Source organism: Pan paniscus, chromosome 14, assembly GCF_029289425.2.
Source record: "Pan paniscus chromosome 14, NHGRI_mPanPan1-v2.0_pri, whole genome shotgun sequence".
Taxonomy (NCBI): domain Eukaryota; kingdom Metazoa; phylum Chordata; class Mammalia; order Primates; family Hominidae; genus Pan; species Pan paniscus.
In genome coordinates this window covers 36,203,976-36,228,801 of record NC_073263.2, presented here as the reverse complement: position 1 = coordinate 36,228,801, position 24,826 = coordinate 36,203,976, and the positions used below count along the sequence as shown (strand labels likewise).

Below are 24,826 nucleotides of genomic sequence, written 5' to 3'. Positions count from 1 at the left end.
AGGCTCTCTGAAGTCTTAGGTCCAGGGTGTTGGACTGATAGGAACGTATCCCAGGGGACTTTCTAACAGAGAGTCGGAGAGTGGGACCTGGCATTAGATTGAAGTGGCAGCCTCTCTCAGACGGGTGGGAGGCTGACTTCAAGACAGGGGAGCAAGGATAGAAACTGGTGCTTCTCCTAGATAATGTTTTCCTAGTTATGCTGTTGTTTTCCTTTGGACTGTGGGAACAGTCTTACTTAGTACTCAATGTAAAATATTTTCTCTCATCTTATAAATCCTGTCAGCTACCCCCAGTCCTCTAACCTAGTCTGTTATGTGCATATCATCTTGTAGGGAATTAAGAGACAGGACAAGAAAGACATGTGACTTTTTGCACTTCCCTCTTCCACCAAGTTTATTACAATAGCAGCAGCAGCAGCTTTCCATTGAGGAGAAGGGTGGCTGGATTCAGACTGGAGCAGGAAAGTAGGTCCCAGTGGGGATTTTGAGCTGTGCGGGGGATGCTCAGCTGGGAGCAACTGCAGTTACAAGGGCAGTGGCCGAGAGGTAAGACCCCTGTCCTCTGCAAATACATAAGCACAATATATGTGATCCTTCCTCTGCCAGTTTCCCCGCTGATCATCAGCATCACCTGAAGTCCTTGTTAAAAATATCCAGAAATACTCTGGCTCCACTCCTGAAGGTCTGGGGTGTGGCGTGGGATCCTCTATATTGTCGAAGCACCCAGATCGTTCTTCTCATCTGGGAAATGTGGGACTCACTGTCGCAGAAGGAGGTGATCCTTGCAGGGCTGGGGAGAGGCTGACATTTGGGTCACACATTACTGACCCTGCTTCAGACAGAACGTACAGAAAAGGAGTGATATATTTATATGTAAATATATGTCTATACATCTCTGTGTGTGTGTGGTGTATGCTTAAAACTCCTAGGAAAAGCTTCTTCTCTAGAAGAGATTATAAATCACCTCACTGGAAAAGAATCAAAGAACCAGGCTTTCAATGGACTCCACTTCTTTATTTATAAACCCATCTTCCAACCTTTCTGAACTTCTTAAACAACATGAATTCATCTCAAGTTGTACAATCTGTTACCTTGGCAAGCTTCTAATGACAAATCTTATTTTCCATCTTTGAATGTGGCTCTTAATTTCTCTACTAAACATTGAGAGCAAGAACCATTGCGGCAGGGGAGGAATGGGAGTGTGCTTGTGGATTTGATTTGATTTGATTTTTAAAGTAGTTTTGCTGTCAGAATTCTTTATATCTCTTTCACAAGGAAAGGATATAAAGATACCCTGAGGACAGATCATACTCAGATTGTTCTGTTGTGTGGCAGATTTGTCCTTTAATTTTAAAAAAAATCACTTCACCCATGTCCTTGTTTCTCTCTATAACCAAAACAGCATAGGATTAGTCAAAGAGCAAAAGTGATAATATAGATGCCTCTGTAATCCTGTGTAGCTTTCACACGACTTTTAATTGGGAGTATGTGAGTTTATATATATTTATGTGTGTGTGTATATATATGTATATATACATATATTCAGAGAATGCTAATAATGCTCTAAAATAGCAGTTTATCTAGTCCAGTTTTTATACTACATAATGACACCCAACCCACTGCCATGCTTTAAATGGAAGCAGAGGTAAATTTTTCACTAATTATACATTTTAGGGCAGCAACTCTGTGCTGGTCTTATGGTGTTTGGGGACGTTTTTGATATATAAATAGTTAAATGTGGTCTGATTTAAGTGAGGCTTATGAATTAAAAGAAGAAGAAGACTTCTGATTTTCATTCCCAGACCTCCACTCACTCAGCATTTTAGTATGATAAAGATAAACCCTGTACAAATAGTGGATTCTTTCCCCCATTCTAATCACTGGAGAGTGCTGACTGCACAATCTAACCAAACGGTGTGTTGAAGCCCCACTGCTTAAGATGATTAAATGTTTTGAACAAGGAATGATTCAGTTGCCATGGGAAGACCGTGGCATGTTGATGCAGTGGCCTCCTGTAGGTTGAATAAGTTCAGTATTTACCCTGTGGGCCATTTATTTTCAAAATTAAATTAAAATTCTTACTCTTAAGGAGCTGCAGTTTGATTGTTTTGTTTTTAGGGGCAGCTTGAGTTCCTCCACATTCCATGTCTGAGCTCACATGTGTGCCTAATTTCACAGACAGCCCCTGCCACCCGCCCGCCGAGTTCAGACCTACTCTGCTGCCTGCAGCACGGCAGCTCCTAGGATCCCTAAAGCTCCCAGCAGCTACACAACTTGAGTGCCTACAATTTTTAATACAAACTCACATCCTGAAATCCTAATGTAGAGTATTATGTTAACATACAACAACTAATTATCAGAGACGCAACATTCGTGGAATATATAATAACATATATTTGCAATTTAGTTTCTAAGTTTTGCAACCTAATGTGAGTGAACAAATATCAGACATCGTGGAGGCTTAATATAATTCTGCACTAAAATTATAAAGACTATGAAACCGAATAAAGGAACTTACACGACAGCTAAGAGTTATTACTGTATAAAATACAACTAAATGAATATTTTCCATATGCTTAATTCTCACTGATAGAAATTATTCATATAAAAACTTCTTGGCATCTCTTCTGGTGCTTCTCTTAGTACTAGTAACAGCAATTAATCACAAAAATTCCACAACTTTGTGGCATTATGACTAAAACATAAGCAGAAAAACAAAATAAAACTCCAGGAGGCAGAAATACATCACAAGCTCCATCATAATACATGTTTGTCTTGCTATTAAAATGTAAACTCTTCCAAAACTTTCCCAAATGACTTACATTCATCAGTAAGTGTGATTTTTACTTGTTAAAGTGAAGTTAAAGAAAATATTTAGCATATATTTACCCTCAGTTTTAGAAATGTCATACATTAAATCTAAATTGACTCTCTTCCTTTTTAAGTTTGGTGTCTCCACTTTATCTTTTAAATATGGAAAATAACTTCTACATAGGTCAGACTTGATTTTGCCAGTTTCTGCAGGCTCAGTTGATTTCACGGTTTTGTAAAAGAAATGAAGTGCGAGTCCATGTCCAGCATCCACGGAGAGGCCACCTCAGATGAGTCTACGGCGTCCAACAAAGAATGAACTGACCTACCTGAAGAAGCCCAGTCTAGATTCATCAAGCCATTTGTGTGAAATTCTGCACCTTGGGGTTTGCACACATTTCCACCAACATCGGTGTCTCCATCCCCAAATGAAAAGCATCATGAACAGAAAAGAAATCAGAGAGAAAGGAGAAGGAGAAGCAGGTCTACACCAAAAGGATCATTTCTTTCATGAGGCAATGCCTCATGGGACACTTCCGTAAGGGGATGTCAAAACTGCTGCCACACTCAAGGACTCTTCCATTTTCCTCAGGATGAAAGGTTTGAAAAAGTGGACCTCTGAGAGGAAATGCTGCAGACTTCCAAATTGGTGAAAGAACTTCCAGCGTCGCTTGGATACTCTGGGTAGGAGGAACTGGAGGAGATGATATTTTTGAGCCTCTGGAGGGCAATGATTAAAAGCAGAAGCAGAAACGCTAAAAGGCTGAGGAATATGGACACATAGATGTAGACGTTTGACAGGTGGCCTGAGGATGGGTCCACTGACGTGGACAGGGATGTGGGAAACAGCTCAAGAAAAGTTCCATTCTCCACACTTCCCGAAAATCCTGAGGAAGTGTCAGGTTCAGACATCTTTATGGAGGGTGAAGGAGTGATCTGGTAGATTAAAGTCAAAACTTCACACAGGGCTTACACAGGACAGATTGGCATTTTTTCACGATCGTGCTTGCAGAATTCACAGGCTGTTAAATCAGCACAACAAAACTTGTTTCTCAAAGGCAGCAGGTATCAGATGTGCATTGAGACTGAAAAAAAAAAAAGCAAGTCAGTGCATTCTTCAGAAAAATCACATTTAAATTCCATTTTTAGGTTTTATTTCAGTAAGGATTAGTTAGAAAACTCAGCATGGAGGAAACAAGATGATATAACTCCCCTAGGAATCGGTCATGTTTATGTCTTTATATTACAAATGATGATATAAAAATGAACGTTTATTTTCTGTCTACAGTACCCTAGGTGCTATGTTTCTACAAGGAGCTGAAGATAAAATAAAAGGGAAAATACATTTATGATGTGCTCCATCTGCTGTGATTTCAATAGATGCTCCAAGTATACACTCTGAGATGAGAACACAGAAAGTTAGTTCCAAACCTCCCTCCCCCAGAAAATTAATTCCATACATTCACCAGCTCATTAGCATAATTCCTGACCAGTAAATCCCTCTAGCACACTTTGGAAAATCACTGCACATGTGAGTTTGCTTTTTATCGAATGTTTGTAAGATGCTGATTTGTTTATGAAAATTCTACCTCCTTGAAATCAGGTGCCATTTCTATGTAACTCTTTTCCTTAAATGTACCCAGGTACTTTGTTTTACATGCTTTAGGCATTTAATTTAAAAACTTTAGATTCATTTAGAAGAAGAACAAAGGTTAGATTCTCTCCGAATGGTAGAGAGAGTATCAGGTTGGCTGTCAAGAGACTTAGGTTTGAGGTCTGAGTTCTCCATTATCTTTGGGAAACTGGGCAAATTACCTACGTTTTCTGAGCATCACTTTTCTTATTTGTAAAATGGTCCAACACCTGCTTCATCTTCCCACGGTGTTATGCACTGACCAACATAATAGACATGGAAGTATGCTGAACTGTAAAGCATTGGAGAAAAAAATGACTTTAGTGTGTGGTGGGAGATAATGGGACTTGGTGGATGGGTGGGTGTAGGGTATTGTGTTTTAAGGAGTGTGGAGGGGGGACCATTTCTTCTTAGCCAGGTGCAAAGAAAAGCTCTTCACTGTGTTCAGGTTGTGAGACAAGAGGATCCCTCGTGATAGATAAGTCTTTCTTCTAGTCCAGAAAAGATGCTCTTCCTAGCTCTGTATGGCTCTAGATAATTTTGCTGTACATTTCTAAATCTTGCTTCCATTGTGGTGCAAAACTAACAGGAAAACACTCACTCTGCCTCTAGCTTTCTCTTCCTAAACTCTGCCCTGCATTTTACCTGGAGAACTTGCCTTTTCCTTCTGTTCTCCAAATCTAATTAAGCAGCTGATTCTTGGAGGGGTTGACATTTGCCACTGTGGCTGGAGCTGAACAGCACTAATGATCCTTGTTAAGGTGGGGACACTTCAGAGAGGGCTGTCCCTGTTGGGTGACAGGCAGTCTAATGAGTCCTAGTGAGTTCTTGAGTAGGCTAGGGATGGTGTCTTAGTAGTTCCTAAAATAATTTGACTCCTACTCCTCATTTTGCATTGCCTGGTGATTTTAATTCCATTAGGCTGCTACGGGTTCCTAACCAACCTTAAGGAAAAAAAAAAAAAAAAAAAAGAAGAAGAAGAAGAATCGCAGTGGGACTGCAAATGTGTTACACTGTTTTGGCAATACCTAGCTTTTTTATAGCACATAAATGTTCCAGCCGTTCATCTTTGGGGAATATAGCAAAGAGTCGCAGAGGTAGCATAGAAAAGAAAACTAGGATAGAAGCCTCACAGATTGGATGGGAAAAACTATTTAAAATGTTCAAGTACAACCTCCTAAGTGTAGCAGAGGAAATAGAGAAATAAAGAAGCTAATTGATTTGACAAAAGTCACATGTCTAATTAGAAGACAAGCAAGGGCTTTTGGCTTCTCCCCACCCTCACCCCCTATAACATCTGGTCTCAATTTCTCTAAGGTTTTGGTGGGAAGGATCAAATGTAAACATAATTTCTTTTCTGCATGGGCAGATAAGGCAAAGACTATGCATCTTGTGTGTTCCTCATGACTACTTTGCAGGGCAGGTAAAGCAGGAATTATTCCCATTTTGGAGATGAGAAAACTGACATGCAAAGACATCGCGATTTACTCAGGGTACATAGCTAGACAGTGACAGAAAAGTGACTAGAATCCATGCCTGAACTGTGTTCTTGGTTTTCTCAACTGTGGTAGGAAGAGAAAAATTATGCTTTGGATAATTAGTTCCTATCTGCCACTTACTTTGGGCAAGCCCACAGTTTAGTCCCGATCTTTTATTTTTCTCATTTGCACAACAGTGATGCCTACCTTTCCTACTTCTCCAGGAGGTCTTGAGTTAAGATGTGATAACATTTTCCATAATCATACTTAGAAAATCATAAAAGGCCATCCCAAGTAAAGTACCAGTAGATAGAGAGTTCCTTCTAGAAAGTCTAGAGGAACTTTCAAGGTCTCTCTTAGTCCTACAGTTTTGACAGGTGTAGCTGAAGTTGGCTGATTTTTCTAAAGCTACCTTCTCTGCTACCCAAGTCTGCATCATTTTCTAGGGATGGGGCTGGAGGCACAGGCAATGTCACTCTGGTATCAGCAATTCAGTTGGTAAAGCTTACAGCTGGCTACCAGACCTCTTGTTAATATCATTTTACAGGGTAAATATTCTAAGAGTAGGTTTTTACTTCCAGAAGATTGCCTTCTTTCAGACCAAAACCCCACCATGAGCCTCAACTGTTGACAGGAGAGTTTATAGGAAATGAGGCTCAGAAGGTTTGGTCAAAGCATCTGATCTTTTAAGTGGCCTTGGAAGAACGGGAGAAAACAAGGAAATGAAACCTTGTGTCCTTATTTGACATTTCACAACTAAATATCTTCTTCCTTAAGTATTCCCCCCAAATATTATTGATTTAATACCATTTCCGGGGTACTTCTTAATTTAAAATCACAGCTACACAAATTTCATTTCATACTCTGAAACAACAGAGTATGTGCACTGTTAGAAAGAATTTTAATTTGGATGTTAATTCTTGTTTCCTTATTGAAGTTTTAAAAACTGGAATATCTTCTTTCTCTCTGGTTTTATTTAACAGTAGCTGTATAATGCTTAGGGTGACCCAGCCTGTATGTGTTTAGGCATTGTGACAGTGTGGAAACAGGCTGGAGGTTGCACTGCGGAAATGAAATCAAATGAGTGTGTTTCAAGATGATGCTTCTTGGGCTGTTGCTCCCAAACAGATAAGGTTTGAGGAAAAGAAGAAAGAGACTTCATCTTAAATGCATAGCCTTGACCTGTCTCGGGGCAGCGCCAGCAGACTCTCATTTCAGGTGACACCTAAAGCCACATGGGGATTTTGATGCTTTTTTTCCGCTCAGAATCACTGTCCTCAGAAGGTGATTTTTGAGAAAGGAAAATGAGACAGTTGGATCACAACATTATAAAGGAAGACCTGTGGAAATATTTTAGCTCATGGTCAACCAGCTTTCACTTTGTCTCTTGGAATAAAAGCCCGGGCTGGGAAGAAATCTACAAAAAAGCAGTCCCCTAGTGAAGTGAGGAAGGAGGGATGTGCAGTCTCTCACCATGTGCCCAGTGGGGTGGGGAAACAGAGAGACAATGTAAGACAGCGCACACCTGGGGTCTCTGGTTCCCAGTCATTTAGCACCACAGCCCTGGGACCCCTTTTAAAGGACTTCCTTCCCACGGAAGGATTATGAGGACTATAATGTTTGGGAAGAAGAAAAGCATACTCTCTAGCACGTACCTTCATTCTCCATAAATGAAGAAGAGTTGACCAGCTCTCATCTCTGAGTGCTCTCACATAAGCATTGCAGGACCCATGGCAGTCAGTGCATGGGCCCAGCCTGCGCCACATCCTTGACTTCTGCGACACAATAGTTTGTAAAACTCAGGCTACCAGTCAGCCTCAAATATGGCACAGCAATTTTAAATTTCATGACCTTTATTCAAATACATTTCTATGTGAATAATGACTATTTGAAAGGTTTTTGTTGTTGTTGTGGAAAACTGGGACAAGCTGCTTTGTTCCCTTGCGGACTTTATATTTAAAGAGTGGCCTGGCTGTTAGATGCCATATCAATGTTCCATCATTATCAGGTTCTGCTGTCATACTCCAAAAGGTGATCCTCTCAAAACCATGAGGAAAGTGGCCACAAAGTATTAACACAACATAATAAAATGCTTTTTCCAGTACACAAAAGGAAGATTTGATAGTTGAATGGAATTAATGGTTTTAGATGATGTATTAGATCTTTTCCTCTGTAGAACACCTAAAAATGAATATTTCCAGAATCCAGAAGGGAACTTATCATATCTGAGCAAAGCTGTTTTTCATTCTATTTAGAAAATACATGTTTTATATAAGACCTTGCAGCCATTCCTTTACCCTTTGCATGATTATCTTCTCTTTTAATGCTTTCTGTCTCCTTAGTGGCCTTTTAGGTCATGCTAGCTGAGAGAAGATTACTGCTGACAATACACACTTCCCACCACCCTTCTCTAAATGTAAATCTTCACTTGCATTCAAAGGCAAACATTTACCCCTGGGCCTTGCAGTAATAGAAATAAAGTTTACTATCTTACGTGCTACCCTTACTCAAAGCTGACTCAGCCATCCATAGAGTTGCCTATTTGAGAACCGCCTTTACTTATCAGTACAATGCTTTGGGAGAGTAGAGTTTTGTGTGAACTCTCATTATGAGTCCTTCAATTGGCATGATAAAAACCAAAGCCACGTTAAGGAAATAAACTGCATCTATCTGCTATCGCACATTGAGAACATTGAATTAGAGGGCCATGTTATGCGAAGAAAGGTGGGGAGATGGAGATTCTGAATCGTCCATTGGGTGATGTGAGACAAAAGATAAAAACGAACAATCTTTTAAATTTACTTTTTAATCTAAATGAATGATCAGAAAATACACTCAGAGTTTTTCCATAGTACTTTGGTGGATAAAAATTATAGAAATGACAAATTAATAGCTTGGTATCAGTGCTTTATTTTAAGAATCAATTCCAGCGCAGGCCATTAGGTTGCTTTGGGTTCGGCCCAGTCTCTCCATCTCTCCCTTAGTGATGGTTTTTGTCTACCTGGATTACTCTTAGGCTTTGTAAAATATTTCCTCAGCAAAAATAAAAATAAATATAAATTATACTCAGAATATTTTTACTTTAGAGAACTTATTTTGCACTAATTCTTTAAAAATTAGTTATCTACGTAATGTATAATTCTCAGAATATTCACAATATATCTTTCTTGATATATAAAACAGAGTTGATTGAGGGAAGCTAAAAAAAAAACCACAGGAGAATCTTTCAAAAAAGGATATGAACTTAACTGTTTTGACCATCTACCTCATACAGTCTCAAAAGTAATTATAGGTATAAGTCCCTTGCATTAATTTAGCTTTGTTTTTCTGGGGGAAAAAAACTATTATTATTATTATTATTATTATTATTATTATTATTATTATTATTTTGAGACAGAGTCTCACTCTGTCTCCCAGGCTGGAGTGCAGTGGCATGATCTCGGCTCACTGCAACCTCTGCCTCCCGGGTTTAAGCGATGCTCCCGCCTCAGCCTCCCTAGTAGCGGGGATTACAGGCACCTGCCACCATGCCCCGCTAATTTTTGTATTTTAGTAGAGATGGGGTTTCGTCATGTTGGCCAGGCTAGTCTCGAACTCCTGACCTCAGGTGATCTGCCCATCTCAGCTTCCCAAACTGCTGGGATTACAGGCATGAGCCACCACGCCTGGATGTAACTATTATTCTTAATAAATTTTTTAGTATGTTTACATCCATGGGAGGATTTTATATCCAAATCACTGCCTTAGCAAGAATAACTATTTAAAAAGATACTCTCTTAGAATAAAATGTATAGCTAAATGGGTAATTTTCTAGATAAAACGGTCAAGTACAAAACCAGGTCCAGGCATAGCATTTTCATGATTCTTTTATGGTGTTTACAAAAGACCAAGGAGTAGAATTCCTGCACTTCAGGGAGACTGGACCCATCTTGGCTAACATAATTGGCCTAAATCAAAACAAGAAAAGGAGTAACCTGTGGGTTGAAGAAAACACTAACTGGTTAAGAAGCAGCAGAATGATGAAAGCCACCTTTAGAGAGCAGGAGAAAAGGTCATTGGCTATACACTTGATTGACAGAAAAAGCCAACAGCCAGAGAAATAATGACTTGAAGATCATAAGCAAGATCATAATGAATCAATGGGAAGAAAGAAGGTAAAAAAAGATTGGCTTTTCAAGATGTCACAGCATTTTAAATGAGAGCTTTTGGGATCAATTCTTTCCCCCCATCCTGCTCTGATCATTTCCAATATTTTAGAAGTATATTAAGAAAAACATCTTTTAATCTCAGAGCAGCTAAAATTGGTTAAATCATGGCATTAGTAAAGTAAAAAGTCTTGCTTATTTTTAGCAAAACTAGACAACCTTTCAGAAAATTCTCAGGCTGGGCATGGTGACTTATGCCTGTAATCCCAGCACTTTGGGAGGCTGAGGCAGGAGGATCGCTTGAGCCCAGGAGTTCAAGACCAGCCTGGGCAACATGAAGAAAACCTATCTCTACAAAAAATACAAAAATTATGCAGGCATGATGGCGTGTGCCTGTAGTCTCAGTTACTTGGAGGCTGAGGTGGGAGCATTGCTTGAGCCTGGGAGGTCAAGTCTACAGTGAGCCATGATCGTGCCACTGCATTCCAGCCAGGGTGACAGAGTGAGACCCTGTCTAAAAAAAAAAAATACATGAAATAAAATAGAATTCTCATAAAACCATGCCGTGCTAGGACAATGGAATGGTGCCTGTTCCTTTTCTTTTGTGTCTCATTTTGTCTCTATAGTAAAATAATTTGTATCCAATATATATTTTTTGTCCAACCAGAAAATGTTCATAACAGTCTCCATATAGAGAGTGATATTTGGAAAGATTTTGTGCTTGTAAAATAAATTTGTGATTGTCACAAATCCCTGGGAATAAGTCAGCCAGAGCTTTTTTTTGTTTGTTTTTAATCCTTTGCATGTAAACTACTAGGTATCCTCAGGTCTCAGGGGCCTTTGTGGGCCTCTAAAACTGTCCTAAGAGAGCAGGGAAGAACTTGAAACTCCATCTCTCACAGGCATCCAGGCTACCGAGTTTAATGAGAACCTTTTTGTTGGTCTCTGTTCCTGTAAATGTCTTATTACGTTGTTGTTGTTGTTGTGTGCATGTGTGTGTGTGTATTTTTAATTTATAAGAATGGATGTGCAGTAAATATTTTATTCACTCTATAACACAGACCCCAAACTTCTTTGCCACTTAGAATATCTTGATAGTTGAAGCTTGATGCATAGAAAGAGAGCAATGTAAACTAACCAATGTATCAAGTTCTCTATTTTTGCACATAAGAATACAACAAGGAATAACAACCATTATCTATCCATAAGATCATGTGTATAGGCACAATTTGGAAAAAAAAAAAGTAAAGATTCCCCATTAAGGAGATACTTTTCCCCTTAATGTAATGCAAGATCATTGGTAGATTTTGGATCCACTTGTCTGAAAAAAATTTCAGCATTAGCAAAATAATTACACAGGTCACTATTTATATCTATCTCTATTGACAACCGTAGTCATGTATTTGTTTAAACTAGGGTGCTTTATATAATATCCTATTCCCTAAAAATGGATTAGAACATCACAAATATGCATAAATGTTATGTGTCTTGCATATCCCAATAGGAATTCAAGCTAACAGAGTCTTTCACTTAATGACATTTTTAATTCACATTTCCTTGAATTAATGAACCATTGTTTCTCATAACACAACTACAGATAGAACCCTACTTGATTACATAGTCTGTAAATTGCCCATCTCATCCAGATATTAGCCAAGTGTTTGGCATAACATATACATATGAATTTTGCCAAATAAATTATCTCATTCTTCCAGTCCTCTGTGGCTGACAGTCAAAGTATGATAATGCTTTCAAGAGTAAAATGGCTATTTAAAAAGAATAATGCCTATTAATTGGCAGCTTAGGCAGGCTAAGTTTTGGATACATCCAGTTTTGGCCATATTATATTGTTTAGTAGTCAGCTGAATACTCAGAGAAAAAAAGTAGGATTCAGACTTCAAGATTTCTTCCCTTACAAGGATCCTCAATGTAAGATCCTTGGTGGATCTTGGATCAATTAAAAAAACCAGCTTTGTTATAAAGCACATTATTAGGACCACTGGGGAAATTTGAATATAGACTGTACATTAGATAATCATACCAATATTAAATTTCCTAGTTGTAACATAGGAGAATGTTCTTGCTCTTAGGAAATGCATATTGAAGTATCTAGCCATAAAGCTTCATATTATCAACAACTAACCCTCAAGTGGTTCAGCCAAAATAGCAAAAAAAGTACACACACATACGCATATACATGCATACATACATAAAACAAGTGTGTCAAAATGTTAACTGGTTAATCTAGTTGACAGATATATAGGTATTTATTGTTATTATTCTTGCAAGTTTTCAACAGTTTTAGAAATTTGCAACGTGCAAGTTGAGGAAGAAAATAATTTGTCCCAAGGAACTTAAGAAAATATGCTTGGAAAAATATGCGCTAAGTCAGCCAAAATGTTAGAAGCTTCTAAGGAAATACAATGATAGAAGCCAGATTCTTCTGTGGGCATTAGAAAAGCTCAACTACTTGCTGCTACCATCAGCTCATGATGCCCAGTAAGCCACAAACACTTGCAGTGAAGCATCAGAGGATGAACTAGAGGGAGCTGAATATGACCAGGAAACTGTGCCTGTGGTGGTGGGAGAGGCTGCCTGAAGACCAAGAATGGTGACTCACTAGTAAGCCTTATTCACAATTCTACTCCTGCCACCACCCACTGGACTGAATCTCATCTGGGCCTCCAGGAGCAAGTAATCCTGTTATGTGCATCTTACATCATCAGTCATCTTCAGAGGCAGCCAAGGATATCTCTCCTGCAGTTTAAACACCCAGTCAAAGCTTGGGACTAGCAGTTTTCTAATGAGGACCAATGAGTAGGTGATCTGTGAGAAGATCAGGGAGAACCCACAAGAGCCAGCGTGGTCCAGGTTCAAAGTAGGGACTTCAGGAAACAGAAGCAGCAGATAAACTAAACAGAAGCAGAGACTTCACTTGGGCAGCTAAGTGAAAGAGGCTGCAAGTAGCAAGTTCCACAGATAAAAAAGCTCACACTCCTTACAACTCTTATAACTAGCAACCACCTCCTTAATCACCTTGGTTTGGGTGAGTTCTCTAGTGTAGCAAGAGTCTAAACTTCATCCCATGAACTCACTTACAGTCCAGGGCAGAGTCTTTTGTCATAGGGGCCAATGAACAGTTCAGAAATTGAAGCTAGTCATGGCAAAATGCAGCTGCAATTTTAAAAAATAGGAAACATTGATATGAATAGTGCTTTTCCCCAGTCATCACCAATCATATGACTGAGGATACAGGTAGGGACCTGAAATTGTCAGTGCCAGATGAATCTGATATTAGACAGAGGTTACATAAAACACGATCTATACAAGGAGACTAAGTGCTCTCTCATGGCTGCAAAATTACTCATCTACCTGGATTTCCAAGGACACCTGGGAAGGGAGAAAACAGAAAGAGGACGTTATGTCCTTCATTAGGAAAGCACCTTCCCATGTGGGTTTCCCGTGGTCCTGCTAATCCTCAGTGTGAACACAGCGGCCGAGCCTGCCAATGCTCTCTGTTTCTCTCACAGGCGGCACAGCGAACTCAAAAGTCTGGTTAATAAAGAAAATGTCTACATGTTCCTCATAACATGGAACAAAATGATATGGCAGGCTATCAAGTGTGGGTGGAAATCAAGTCTTCAGCAGCCTGTTGTCATTTTAGATAACGATTCAAGACCAGAGTCTGTCAAAGACAATATGGAAGCAATAGACAAGTGTAGGCTCAAATTCTCCCAGAGCGTATTTCAATTTGAAAATGTAAGAAGGTGAAACTGAAAAATAATTAGGAATTATTTGTGGAAAACAGACTGCCAAAGTAGTGACCTATAGAAGATAGTTACACATTCTTTTAAAAATATAAATAAATACGTTTTCACTCAAGGAAATTATGGATAATCTTTAGTACAAGATTTAACTGACTTTGACAGTCCTTTATCAAGGCTGAGCTCTTCACCTTACTTTTAGATGATGTGAGCTCTGCATTTTTAATTCATTTGTAGAAATAGCCTACACTTTCACCCATTATTCACTATTCTTACATTTAGTATCAGTTCTCTTTCGTTTCAATGGTTTCAGCTGGGATGCAGGGACACATCACGGCAGAAGAGTGATGAGAGGTACAGGAGAGAGGAAAGAGGTAGTGAGGGCATCCCCAAGTCATTGAGGAGTAGCAGTCTGTCTTCAGAGCATGATTGGCAGAGGAAGGCAAACCCAGGATGCTTGTGGAGGAGAAAGAATGTGCAGACAAATCAGTTTGAGAAAAAAGAACCAGAGTAAGATAAATGATGGCTGCTAGTATTTATCAAATAAAAGCATGTACCAATTTTGGATGTGTGTCTGTATATGTATGTGTGTTTTCTTTAATCACCACAACTCATTAAGTCAGTTAGTATTATCTCCCATCATCTTTTTTAGCAAATGAGAAAATTAAAGCTCAGAGAATTTTTTTTTTTTTGACAGAGTCTCGCTCTGTCGCCCAGGCTGGAGTGCAGTGGTGCGATCTCAGCTCACCGCAACATCTGCCTCCTGGGTTCAAGCGATTCTCATGCCTCAGCCTCCCCAGTATCTGGGAGTAGAGGCACCCACCACCACGTCCGGCTAATTTTTGTATTTTAGTAGAGACGGGGTTTCACCATGTTGCCCAGGGTGGTCTCAAACTCCTGAGCTCAGGAAATATGTCTGCCTCAGCCTCCCAAAGTGCTGGGATTACAGGCGTAAGCCACTGCGCCCCGCAAGCTCAGAGAATTTAAAGGCTTGTCCAAGCTCACCCAACCACTTAGAGGCAGGGCTGGAATTCAAACTACATCTCTCCGTCTCCAAATTGTATGTTCATTCCATTCCTTCTCTCTGGGGAGACTGTGGGTTGAGGAGGAATGTATTTGAGACTTGTAGTCACTAGTGCTGTTCACGAAATATTTCTGATGTCCCTTCTCGTAGGCCTGTCGTAAGATTTCATGTTCCCACTCCCTCTGAATTTAGGGTGACTGTATGACTTATTTTGACCAATGAAATGTATGAAAGGTGACATGTCCCTTCTGGATAGAAAATGTAAGACCTAGTGTGAGATTTGCCACACCCCTTCCCTCTGCTGCAGTTATTGTGTAATGGTGTAAGTACCTGCCAATGTCTATCAGTCTGCATCCTTGAGTGACCACAGTGAGTATCTTCACCCCTTGCTGGCCCCATTGACACTTATGTCAACATTAATAAACTTTTGTTGTTTTAAGCCACTGAGATTTGGGGCTTATTTGTTACTGTAGCATCATTCTCCTTCTACTAACTAACATAAGGTCTCACTATACTTTGATGGCTGAGTTTATTATGGGTCTGTAAGAATTTGACCATAAATAAGTCAAATTATGAATAATTGAGAGTTGTATGAATTGTGTATGTAATATATTAAAACTCTCTTTTGGCACTGGTGAGAAAGAAGGTTTTCAAGGCTGTTTTGGTTAGCTTTAATTTCATAGAAGTGTTAGGTTTAAGGGCATGAGATTTAGCTACTGGTAGTGTCAAAGACATGTTCCTTAACAAGCTCAAATATGATGAGCTGCTACTGTATAAGGATAATCCTGACCAGCTGTCACTTAAACAGGCCAAATGGTTTCAAATGGGAACCGGTGAGAGGCAATAAGAATATTAAGACTAACTCATGACTCCTAGTGGAAAAAAAACCTCATCGTACAAGGGTCAGTGGTATTGTTTTTGGTTAAGAAAAACTAGCTACTTGGGAGGCTGAGGCAGGAGAATCATTTGAACCCAGGAGGCAGAGATTGCAGTGAGCAGAGATCACGCCATTGCACTCCAGCCTGGGCGACAGTGTGAGACTCCATCTCAACAAATAAAGAAAGAAAGAAAGAAGAAAAAGAAAAACTATAGTATTTGCTGCATTCAATCATATATTGAACAAATATTTCTTAACAATGTACAGGAAGGGGTAGAATATTATCATTATGTGCATGAGTCTAATGCATCTATAATTTGTATAGTTGCCAGCTACAGTGAGAAATCTAAGACTTCTCTTATATGGTCTGTCCCTTATGATCTGGCCACAGGTTACTTTTCCAGTCTCGTTTTTACCATTGTACCTAAGATTCGCGTTCCAGGCATAACATGCTGTTTTCAATTCTCCAGTTAAAAAAATACTTATGTTCAATCCTTACGTGTGTACATACCTCTCCCTAACTTGAACCCAAATCCAATTTATTCACTGCAGGTCTCTACTCAAGCCATCCATCCTCTGTCTCATCTGCTTATTATTCACCTAATAGAAATCTCTACCTACTTTCTCTATGCAAATTTCTGGCTCCCTCCTCTGCATTCTCAGCATACTTTCTGTACCTTTCTACACTAGCATTTCTCACATTTTATTATACTTACTACATTTATTTACCTATCTGCTTTAACAAACTGGGAAGTCCTAGAATAAAGAAATAACAATTCACCTATCTTATATCCACAGACTAGTACAGAATGTGGCATAAAGATGATCAATCAGCATTGGTTAGATGGCTGCACGAATGAAAGAATAAGGGAATAAAGAAACTTGAAGCTTCTTGGAGAGATAGCTCATGTTTATTCTGTCTTTACAGGCAAAAGAATGTTTATTTAACAAATGAATAAATGATCTTGTGTAAAATCATAAAGATTACTCAAAGGGGGTAAGCATCAAAGATGCTTAGAATAATGATGATGAACGCTCTCTAAATTTTAGAAGTGTTTCAATTATGGCAATAAAATTAATAGTTTCTGGTTCCAGGGCAAACTCTGCCCGTACTTTTAAAAATCAACCAATTGTGTCTTTCAGCAATGTCTAAGAAAGCTAAGATTTTATTTGGTCAACTGTTCGCCAGGATAATTGAGGAAAGGATGGAGGAGTGTGCTGGAAATACTGAAATACATTCTTATGAACAAGCTGGAGGGTTGTAACAAATGTATTCTGAAGGGCACAATAAAAATCAAGAGAGTTTACCATAGTGAGACTATGAAGCTCTGGCTGAATATGACCCAGCATGCATTTTTAAAATAATTTCTTAAACTCCATGATAATTCCATCCTTTGAAAATCACAAATCCTTTATCATCACAACCTATGACACTGTGCTCATCTGTGGAAATAAAAAGGGTCAAGGAAAATCCCCACTTCATGATCATTGTAGGGGAAGCTTATTATAAGTCACTACATTCAGGAATATCACATACCATAGGATTGTTAGCTACTCCATCTCAATGCTAAACCAAACCAAACAAAAATGAAACAAAAACAGCTTGAAAAATTCAATAGCAAATCAGCACAGAAAAAGAAAATGTTTACATTTTTATAAAATGTTCAATTTGACTACAAAGTGCTACTTTGGAGATCTGGGCTACTCAAAGTAGCCACCTGGCTCCCTCAGTGGCATGTTGGTTACAGGTCCTTGTGAGATGAGGAAACTGCAACAAATACAGTGCTTCCTTCATCAAGAAAGTCTTGCTACAAAAGAAGAAAAAGAAAGAAAGGAAATAGTTAAACTAAAAAGTATGCCTAGTACCTTATTTGATTTATATTCTGGCATGAGTTCTGTATCTCATGACGAATAAGTAATAATTCAAATGGGCGCTGGTGCATGGACTGTGCTTCGAGTAGTACTTGACGCAGATCATAGCCATGGTGATGTGAGCAGCAATCTCCTTACCAGCACTATGCCAGGGAACTAATCCAAAAACCTCAGCTTCTTAGGAAAATAATAAGAGGAGTGAAAACAGATGAGCACAAGAGAAGCAAATATTCTCTTTTTTCATTCATCGTACAACTAACTGCAAATATATATCAGGTACTAGGTACCTGATTTATTCTTTTGTTTTCCTTTATAGTCCCTCTCAATCTTAACTTTCCCCTATTAAAAAACAGAATTGCTTGAACCCAGGAGGCGGAGGTTGTAGTGAGCAGAGATCGCACCACTGCACTCCAGCCTGGCAACAGAGCGAGACTCCGTCTCAAAACCAGAAACAAACAAACAAAACAACAACAACAACAAAGTAAAACCATCGAAAACTAAAAACCACACAAGCAGCAATAACAACAAAAGAAAAAAATTTTCATAGAATCAGAGAGCTACAAGTCTTTAGCAATCAGGAAAATGACACCCCCAAAAGTTAAGTGAAGTTTGAAGGTCATTGTTTATATGTCACTTGTTTTTGAAAAAGGATATGTAGTAGGAACTCCAGCTAGTGAAAGAGACCACAAATTGAGGGCCTAGCACCCTCTTTCCAACCCTAAATCCACTCTATACTCAGAGCTGAGCTGAGTGGCTAACAAGAGGAAGGCAGACAAAAAAGAAGTTAATTTTTTTTAATCCAGAGGCTTTTCATCATATGAATCAAAATATGTGCCAAGCAGGGAGTTCAGTGGAAAAATGTAAGGCCAAAACCAACAGGGATAATAAGGTGACACTTGAACAGACTGAAGGATCTTAGAAACTCATTCCATTCAACTAGACCCATTTTGTTGGCGAGGAGTCTTTCTGAAGGTCTGAGACTAGCATCCAAGCTCACCAAAGACTTTCCCATGAGTAGTTGTTAGAACGACAGTTTTGCCTTGAGGAGAATGGCAGAGGGTACAGATTGAGTATCCCTTATCCCTTATCCAAAATGCTCTGGAATCAGTGTTTCTGATTTTGAATTTTTTTTTGGATTTTGGAATATTTGAATATACGTGAGATATCTTGGGGATGGGACTCAAGCCTAAACACAAAATTCATTTATGTTTCATATACACCTTATACACATAGGCTGAAGGTAATTTTATACAATATGTTTAATATTTTTTTTTGCATGAAACAAAGTTGTGTGCATTGAACCCTCAGAAAGCAAAAGTGTCACTATCTTAGCCACCCGTGTGAACAATTTGTGGTTATTTGGTATCACCATAATTCCTGACTGAATTTATATGCTACTCATAGGAATTATTTTCTTACACTTATTCGCACACAAATACTTAACACTAAAAGATATGACATCATTAATACACAGAAAAAAATGTGTTCAAGGGTAACTAAGCAGGTCAGGTGCAGTGGGTCACACCTGTAATCCCAGCACTTTGGGAGGCCGAGGTGGGTGGACCACTTGAAGTCAGGAGTTCAAGACCAGCCTGGCCAGCATGGTGAAACCCCATCTCTACTAAAGATACAAAAATTAGCCAGGTGTGGTGGCAGGCACCTGTGATTCCAGCTACTCAGGAGGCTGAGACAGGAGAATCGCTTGAACGCAGGAGACAGGTGTTGCAGTGAGCCGAGATTGCGCCACTGCACTGTCCAGCCTGGGTGACAGAGCAAGACTCCATCTCAAAAACAAAAAACAAAAACAAACAAAAACAAAACAAAACAAACAAACAAACAAAAAAATTGACTAAGCAGTACAGTTGCATCTCAAGAATACTTGTATCGGCTGTTCAACAACACCAACAACAAACAGCAGGCTTTCAGTCTCAACCTGCTGTGCTGCCTTTTGATGAAAAGGGTACTGTGCACTGTGGCATCATGCCAGTGCTCAAAAAGTTTAGATTTTGGGACATTTCAGACTTTGGATTTTTGGATTAGGGATGCTCAACATGCATTAGTAAATTTTTCTTTTGAGCCTGGCACCATTTATATGGGTGTGTCAAATTGAACACATAAATTATGTCTTTATGGTATCTTATGATATGTCTTTATGATCTGTGTACTTTTCTATATGAATGTTAACTGCTAATAAAATTCTTTTGAGGAAAAGAGTATTATGTGCCAGGCATAGGGAAGAATGGGTCACAGTGAGGAAGGTCTACTGCTTGTTGCACGAACTATTTGAATGCTTCTCTTTTCACACAAACCAGGTAGCATTATAGGATAACAGTGTAAATGATACATTTTAAGAATTTATCCAATGGAGAAAAAAATCAGACAAGTTTAAAAGCACATGCACAAAGATGTATTCTGTAGCTAAACATTGAAGCTACTAAAATGTCCATGAGTCAAAGATTAGTTAAATAAATGACAGAAGAGCCACACAGTGGAGTCTCTTGAGCCTCTTATATTAAAAAGGACTATATTATATATATATATATTTAAATTTTATTTTATTTTAAGTTCCAGGATACATGTGCAGGACGTGTAGGTTTGTTACATAAGTAAACATGTGCCATGGTGGTTGGTTGCACCTATCATCCCATCACGTAAGTATTAAGCTCAGCATGCATTAGCTAATTTTTCCTGATGCTCCCTCCCACCACCCACCCCAACAGGCCCCAGTGTGTGTTGTTCCCCTCCCTGTGAAAAAGGACCGTATTTTCTAACATGAAAAGATGCTGAACATCTATGACTAAGTCAAGAAAGTAACCTTCATGATAGTGTATACTATGATTCCATTTTTTGTAAAACAACAACTACTACTGCTACTACTATTATACACACATATATTTTAGATGCAAAAACAACAAAACAAAACAAGAGGTTATATACCAAGCTGTTAACATATGTTTTTGTTAGAGGGTAGTATTATGGGGGCATGTTAACATTCTATTTTGTGCGTTTCTGTATCTATATTTTGACAAAAGGAATGTGTATTGTCATCAGAAAAAATAATAAAGGTATTTTCATTAAGAAATAGAAATAAAATTTGATTATAGCATATGCCATGAAAATACTGCTGGTTTTTAAGCCCAGGACTTGTTTTTTCTCTTCCTGCTCCTCCTTCTCCCCTCTTTTTCTGTACTGTCTATACTTAAACCTTTGAAATGGTTCATTTCTACCATTTTTTTTCAAAGTTTGACTCTCAGGCTGATGCCAGAAAGTCAATCTTCCTAATAGGGGTTAAATGTACTTGGAGGTAGCATTGCATTTTACAGGATGTTGTCAATGTTCTGCTTAAGAAATGAGAATAGTATATCCCTCTGATATAATCCTGGTCACAAGGAAATTGAAGGTGAATAAGGACCAAGCCAGTTTAACCGGCAACAGCTGATAGATTACCAGGTACTTCTAATCAGCACCAGACTACCCTAGCAAGTTAACCAGGAAAGCTGCTATATTGGCCTGCCCTGGGAAGTGAATCTATATGTTGAATGTTCCTTGAATGAAGTTAGTTAGTGTTTTAACTGTGGTTTCAGTCATCTTCCAGTTTCTCTTAATTTGAAACTGATTCTTATAGCCACCTATCCTTCTGCTTCCCATCAGAAGTTGGATTCAGGTCTGTTACCTTCTTAAGTGACCCTTTTAACAATTATTAGAGGCTCACATTTTCCAAACCCTTCCAGATTAACAATATCAACATCAAGAATCAAAGTACAAATTGTAGACCTAGACTGACTAATTTCCTGTCTTAATATAGCTTAATAGATGGGAATTTAAAAGTTAGGAACTCAGAAAATATTAGTGATGTACCCCATTTCTGATGGAAATGTGGAGGTTTGTCATTGGCACTGTTTTGGCTGGATTACGCTACTTCATGCTTAGAGATATGTTAAAGTGTGTACGGCTGTTTGACGGCTCAGACATCTTTATCTTTTTTTTCTTTTTCCAAAAAAATTTCCAAAGTTAGTAAAGGCTAAATAATGACTATTTCCTATATCCATAAGGAACTCGTAAAGGACGCATTTTATGTCATGAGACTGAGCATGAAGACGTTGTATCCTAGGGATACATCTGCCACAAATCAGAATCAGAACAGAAGGGACCACAGAATTTGGCCCAGTAGACTGTTGCCCAGCTCCTGAAATGGCCCGTGAATGCACAGATGGACTTCCTGAATTCTAAATCAAAGGTTGGGCCACATATGCATACCAAGGGCATCTTCATCTAAGCCTCTGGCTTGAATCCTCTAGGCACACATGTTGGCTAAAAGGAATCCTGCCAACTCGTGGGCTTAAAGCTTGAACTTCTTCCTTGTTGGGTTCCCTACTCCATTAACTAATTTAAAGGCTTTATTATTATTATTTTTAGCTCTCATTATAAACAATCATGAAATCTATAAAAATTAGGTCTATAATACTTTGTATTAATATACTAATATAATATAATAGCCTCCACAAGTAGATATTTGAAGAAAACAACATTCTTCTGTGGCACTACTTTTTGGCTTTTAGTTTCATTTAACAAATATTTACTGAATGGCTTATGGGTACCACGAGCCAGGCAAGTGGGACCTACACAGTGCCTGGCATCCAGGGCCATTCAGAAATGTATTTTTTCAGATTCTTAAATTACTACTTTAAAAACTCAGATGAACAAAACACAAAAATTCAGCCATAATTTTATTTTTCACTTCTTCATTATAACTAAGTATAAAAATGCTCGTACAAACTGTACAAACTTTAAACAAAAAAAGGACCCCCAAAAAATGTTGTAATATAAGTATAGGGAGAAGAGTAAGCCAGAGAAGAACGATCATCAAATGAGCTCAGACTTTATCTAGTATAGAGGCTGAATCAGAATTTTGCCTGTGATGAGTTAGTCTTTCTTTTTTATAATGAATGTAAACTCCAAGTTTGCTTAAAGGTTAGTATGGTTGGTCATTCTTACAAATCAGCTCTGTCATTCTTCATCTGCCCTCACTAAAAAAGAACAAGAAAAAAGAAAAAGAAACCCAGGAAACCTGCAAATAAACTCTCTCGTGGATTTGATGCCACATGCAATCACACAGTTATTTATATCTTAACCCCTGATGTGCTTGTCCAAATCGTAGACATCTAGTAAAATCTGTTGAACTGAACGAACTAACAGCAAGGGAGAATGGACTCGATCTTACCTTACAACAGGTTTCTTTAATGAGAACAATAAATGTGTGCGTTCAGCTCTTCAAAGCACTTTGCCTTATATAGAGGAATCAAAAATAATAAGCCCCTCAAAGCCAAAACACAAAAATGGAATATCCCACCCACGTGCTGGATCTCAATATTTCCAGATTACTTCTGAGGTTGGCAGAGGCTTCGGCGGCCCTACGATGTCCAGCATTTAAAGGTGACTAGGGCATGGGCTGAGGGAGGCTCTGAGACCAGGCAGCCTCACTCACAAGCCCTCCAAAAGGCAATTTGCTTTACAGATCAACTAAAAACGGTGTTCTGAGTGTGGTGGTGGCGGGGGAAAAGACACTACTCTACTTAGTAAAATGAAGAGAATTTAGTTACAAAAAGATATTTAAGAACCTCTATGGGCATGATCACAAATAAGCGGAGACACCCAGACTAGTTGTATAATTCAGCAAATTAAATATTGTTTTTTTCAGAGGGTGCATGGGGCTCCGCAAGACTGCATTAAGAGACAAACCTTTTAAGAAAAGACTGTCACTTGTGCCTCTTTTCCTGTTGACAGGCTGTTGTCTGAACAATGAATCCTGGAAGCACCTAGGAGAAGGCACCTAGGAGAAACGTCTTAGGGAGTAGTCCCGCGGGTCCGCCCCAGGACAGTAACGCTGTCAGTTTCCCCGCCCTTTGCACCTGTAGTGCAGACCGTACCAAATGCGATGGCTTTGAGACGTCCTCTAGACATCGGAGCCCATCATTTACCACAAAGAACCACTGAAGTACTTACTTTAACAGAACATTTTCCGAAGAAAAAATAACAGGGAGAGGAAATGAAGGACACTAACAAACAGACCCCATCTCTAGAGTCTGAGATCAAACCCAAGTCCGATGGAGCCCGGGCATCTGGTGGAGGAAAGCGGGCAGGCATAGCCCCAATCCTGGTCCTCAACAAGATATTTCTGTGAATGAATCCCTCTGCTCCCTGGAGGAGGGCACATTACATATCCCTTTCCTAAATCAGAACTGAAGCAATTTGCCCATCATTCGCACACCTCGACAGGGAAAGGCAGGATTCCAGTGTCTCATCAGACCCGGGAAGAGGGGAAGGGTCGCTGGCGCAGTTACCTACTGGGTTTCCGGGAGCTAGGGAAAACACCCCTGGGAAACGCAAGTGTTCAGCGCCACATAAAACTTCCCCGGATTTAGGGCCACCCTAAGACGGGCGAAAAGACTCTCCAGCGCCTTAGCAGGTGCAAAGCCAGCTGTCAGTGTGCGCATGGCGAGTCCCCGTTCCCGAGAAGGGACGCAAATGACCCTAGAAAATCAGACAGGAGCAAAACAAACCCAAGAATGACCCTCCACACACCACAAAGGCAAAAGCAAACAGAATGCACCTAGACACACTCTGCAAAGTGTAGAACTGTCTACACTTGCATAGAGGAATCCACCTTGCAGAGGGAGGGTAGACCTTCCCGGTTCCCAGTGTCTGGGACCGAGGCAGGTCAACACGGGGCCAAGGACATTGCACTCAGGGCCCCTCGCGGCTCCTCCTGCAGCCCGTGGAGTCACCCCGAGACTCGGAGAGCCGGGCTGCGATTGCTTCTCGGGACAGTAAGGACACCTCAAAAGGGATAGATTTGGGGGTGTTTCTCAGAAAGGAGCCAGATCTCCGGGAGCCCAGATCTCGGGGGAGAGTCTGGGAGGCGGCTCGCCTCCAGGACCCGAGGCCGCCCCAGGCAAGGAGTGGGGCGCTCTCCGCGTAGGGCAAGTTCACCCCCAGAGCTCGGGACCCTGCAAGTTTCCCTCACTGACCTGCAGGTCAGGACACGCGACTTCCCCGGCAGGTCTCCTGCGCTAGCGGTGGGGCGGTGCTCCGATCTGGACGATACGCGCCCGCGAAGCCGTCCTCGGGTATGTTGGGCGCAGCGGCGCGGCGCGCAGTCTGGGCGCACGGCGGACAGCAGGCGCAGCGGGAGTGGATCCGGGCTGCCGGCCCCGCACAGCCC

At 39.9% G+C, this 24,826-nt stretch overlaps 1 protein-coding gene across 1 annotated transcript; it reads right to left on the bottom strand.

Annotated features, from left to right (window-relative positions):
• Positions 1-993: 993 nt before the first annotated feature.
• On the bottom strand, positions 994-24,826 carry SERTM1 (serine rich and transmembrane domain containing 1). The gene is made up of 2 exons (XM_003826923.5): positions 24,633-24,826; positions 994-3,896 (listed from the first exon to the last, which is right to left on the bottom strand). The coding sequence occupies exon 2, from the start codon at positions 3,721-3,723 to the stop codon at positions 3,400-3,402; it is 324 nt and encodes a 107-aa protein (XP_003826971.2). The 5' UTR covers positions 3,724-3,896; positions 24,633-24,826; the 3' UTR covers positions 994-3,399.

Excerpts from the sequence above, each read along its gene's own strand:
- SERTM1 (XM_003826923.5), bottom strand. The coding sequence starts at position 3,723 with ATGTCTGAACCTGACACTTCCTCAGGATTTTCGGGAAGTGTGGAGAAT.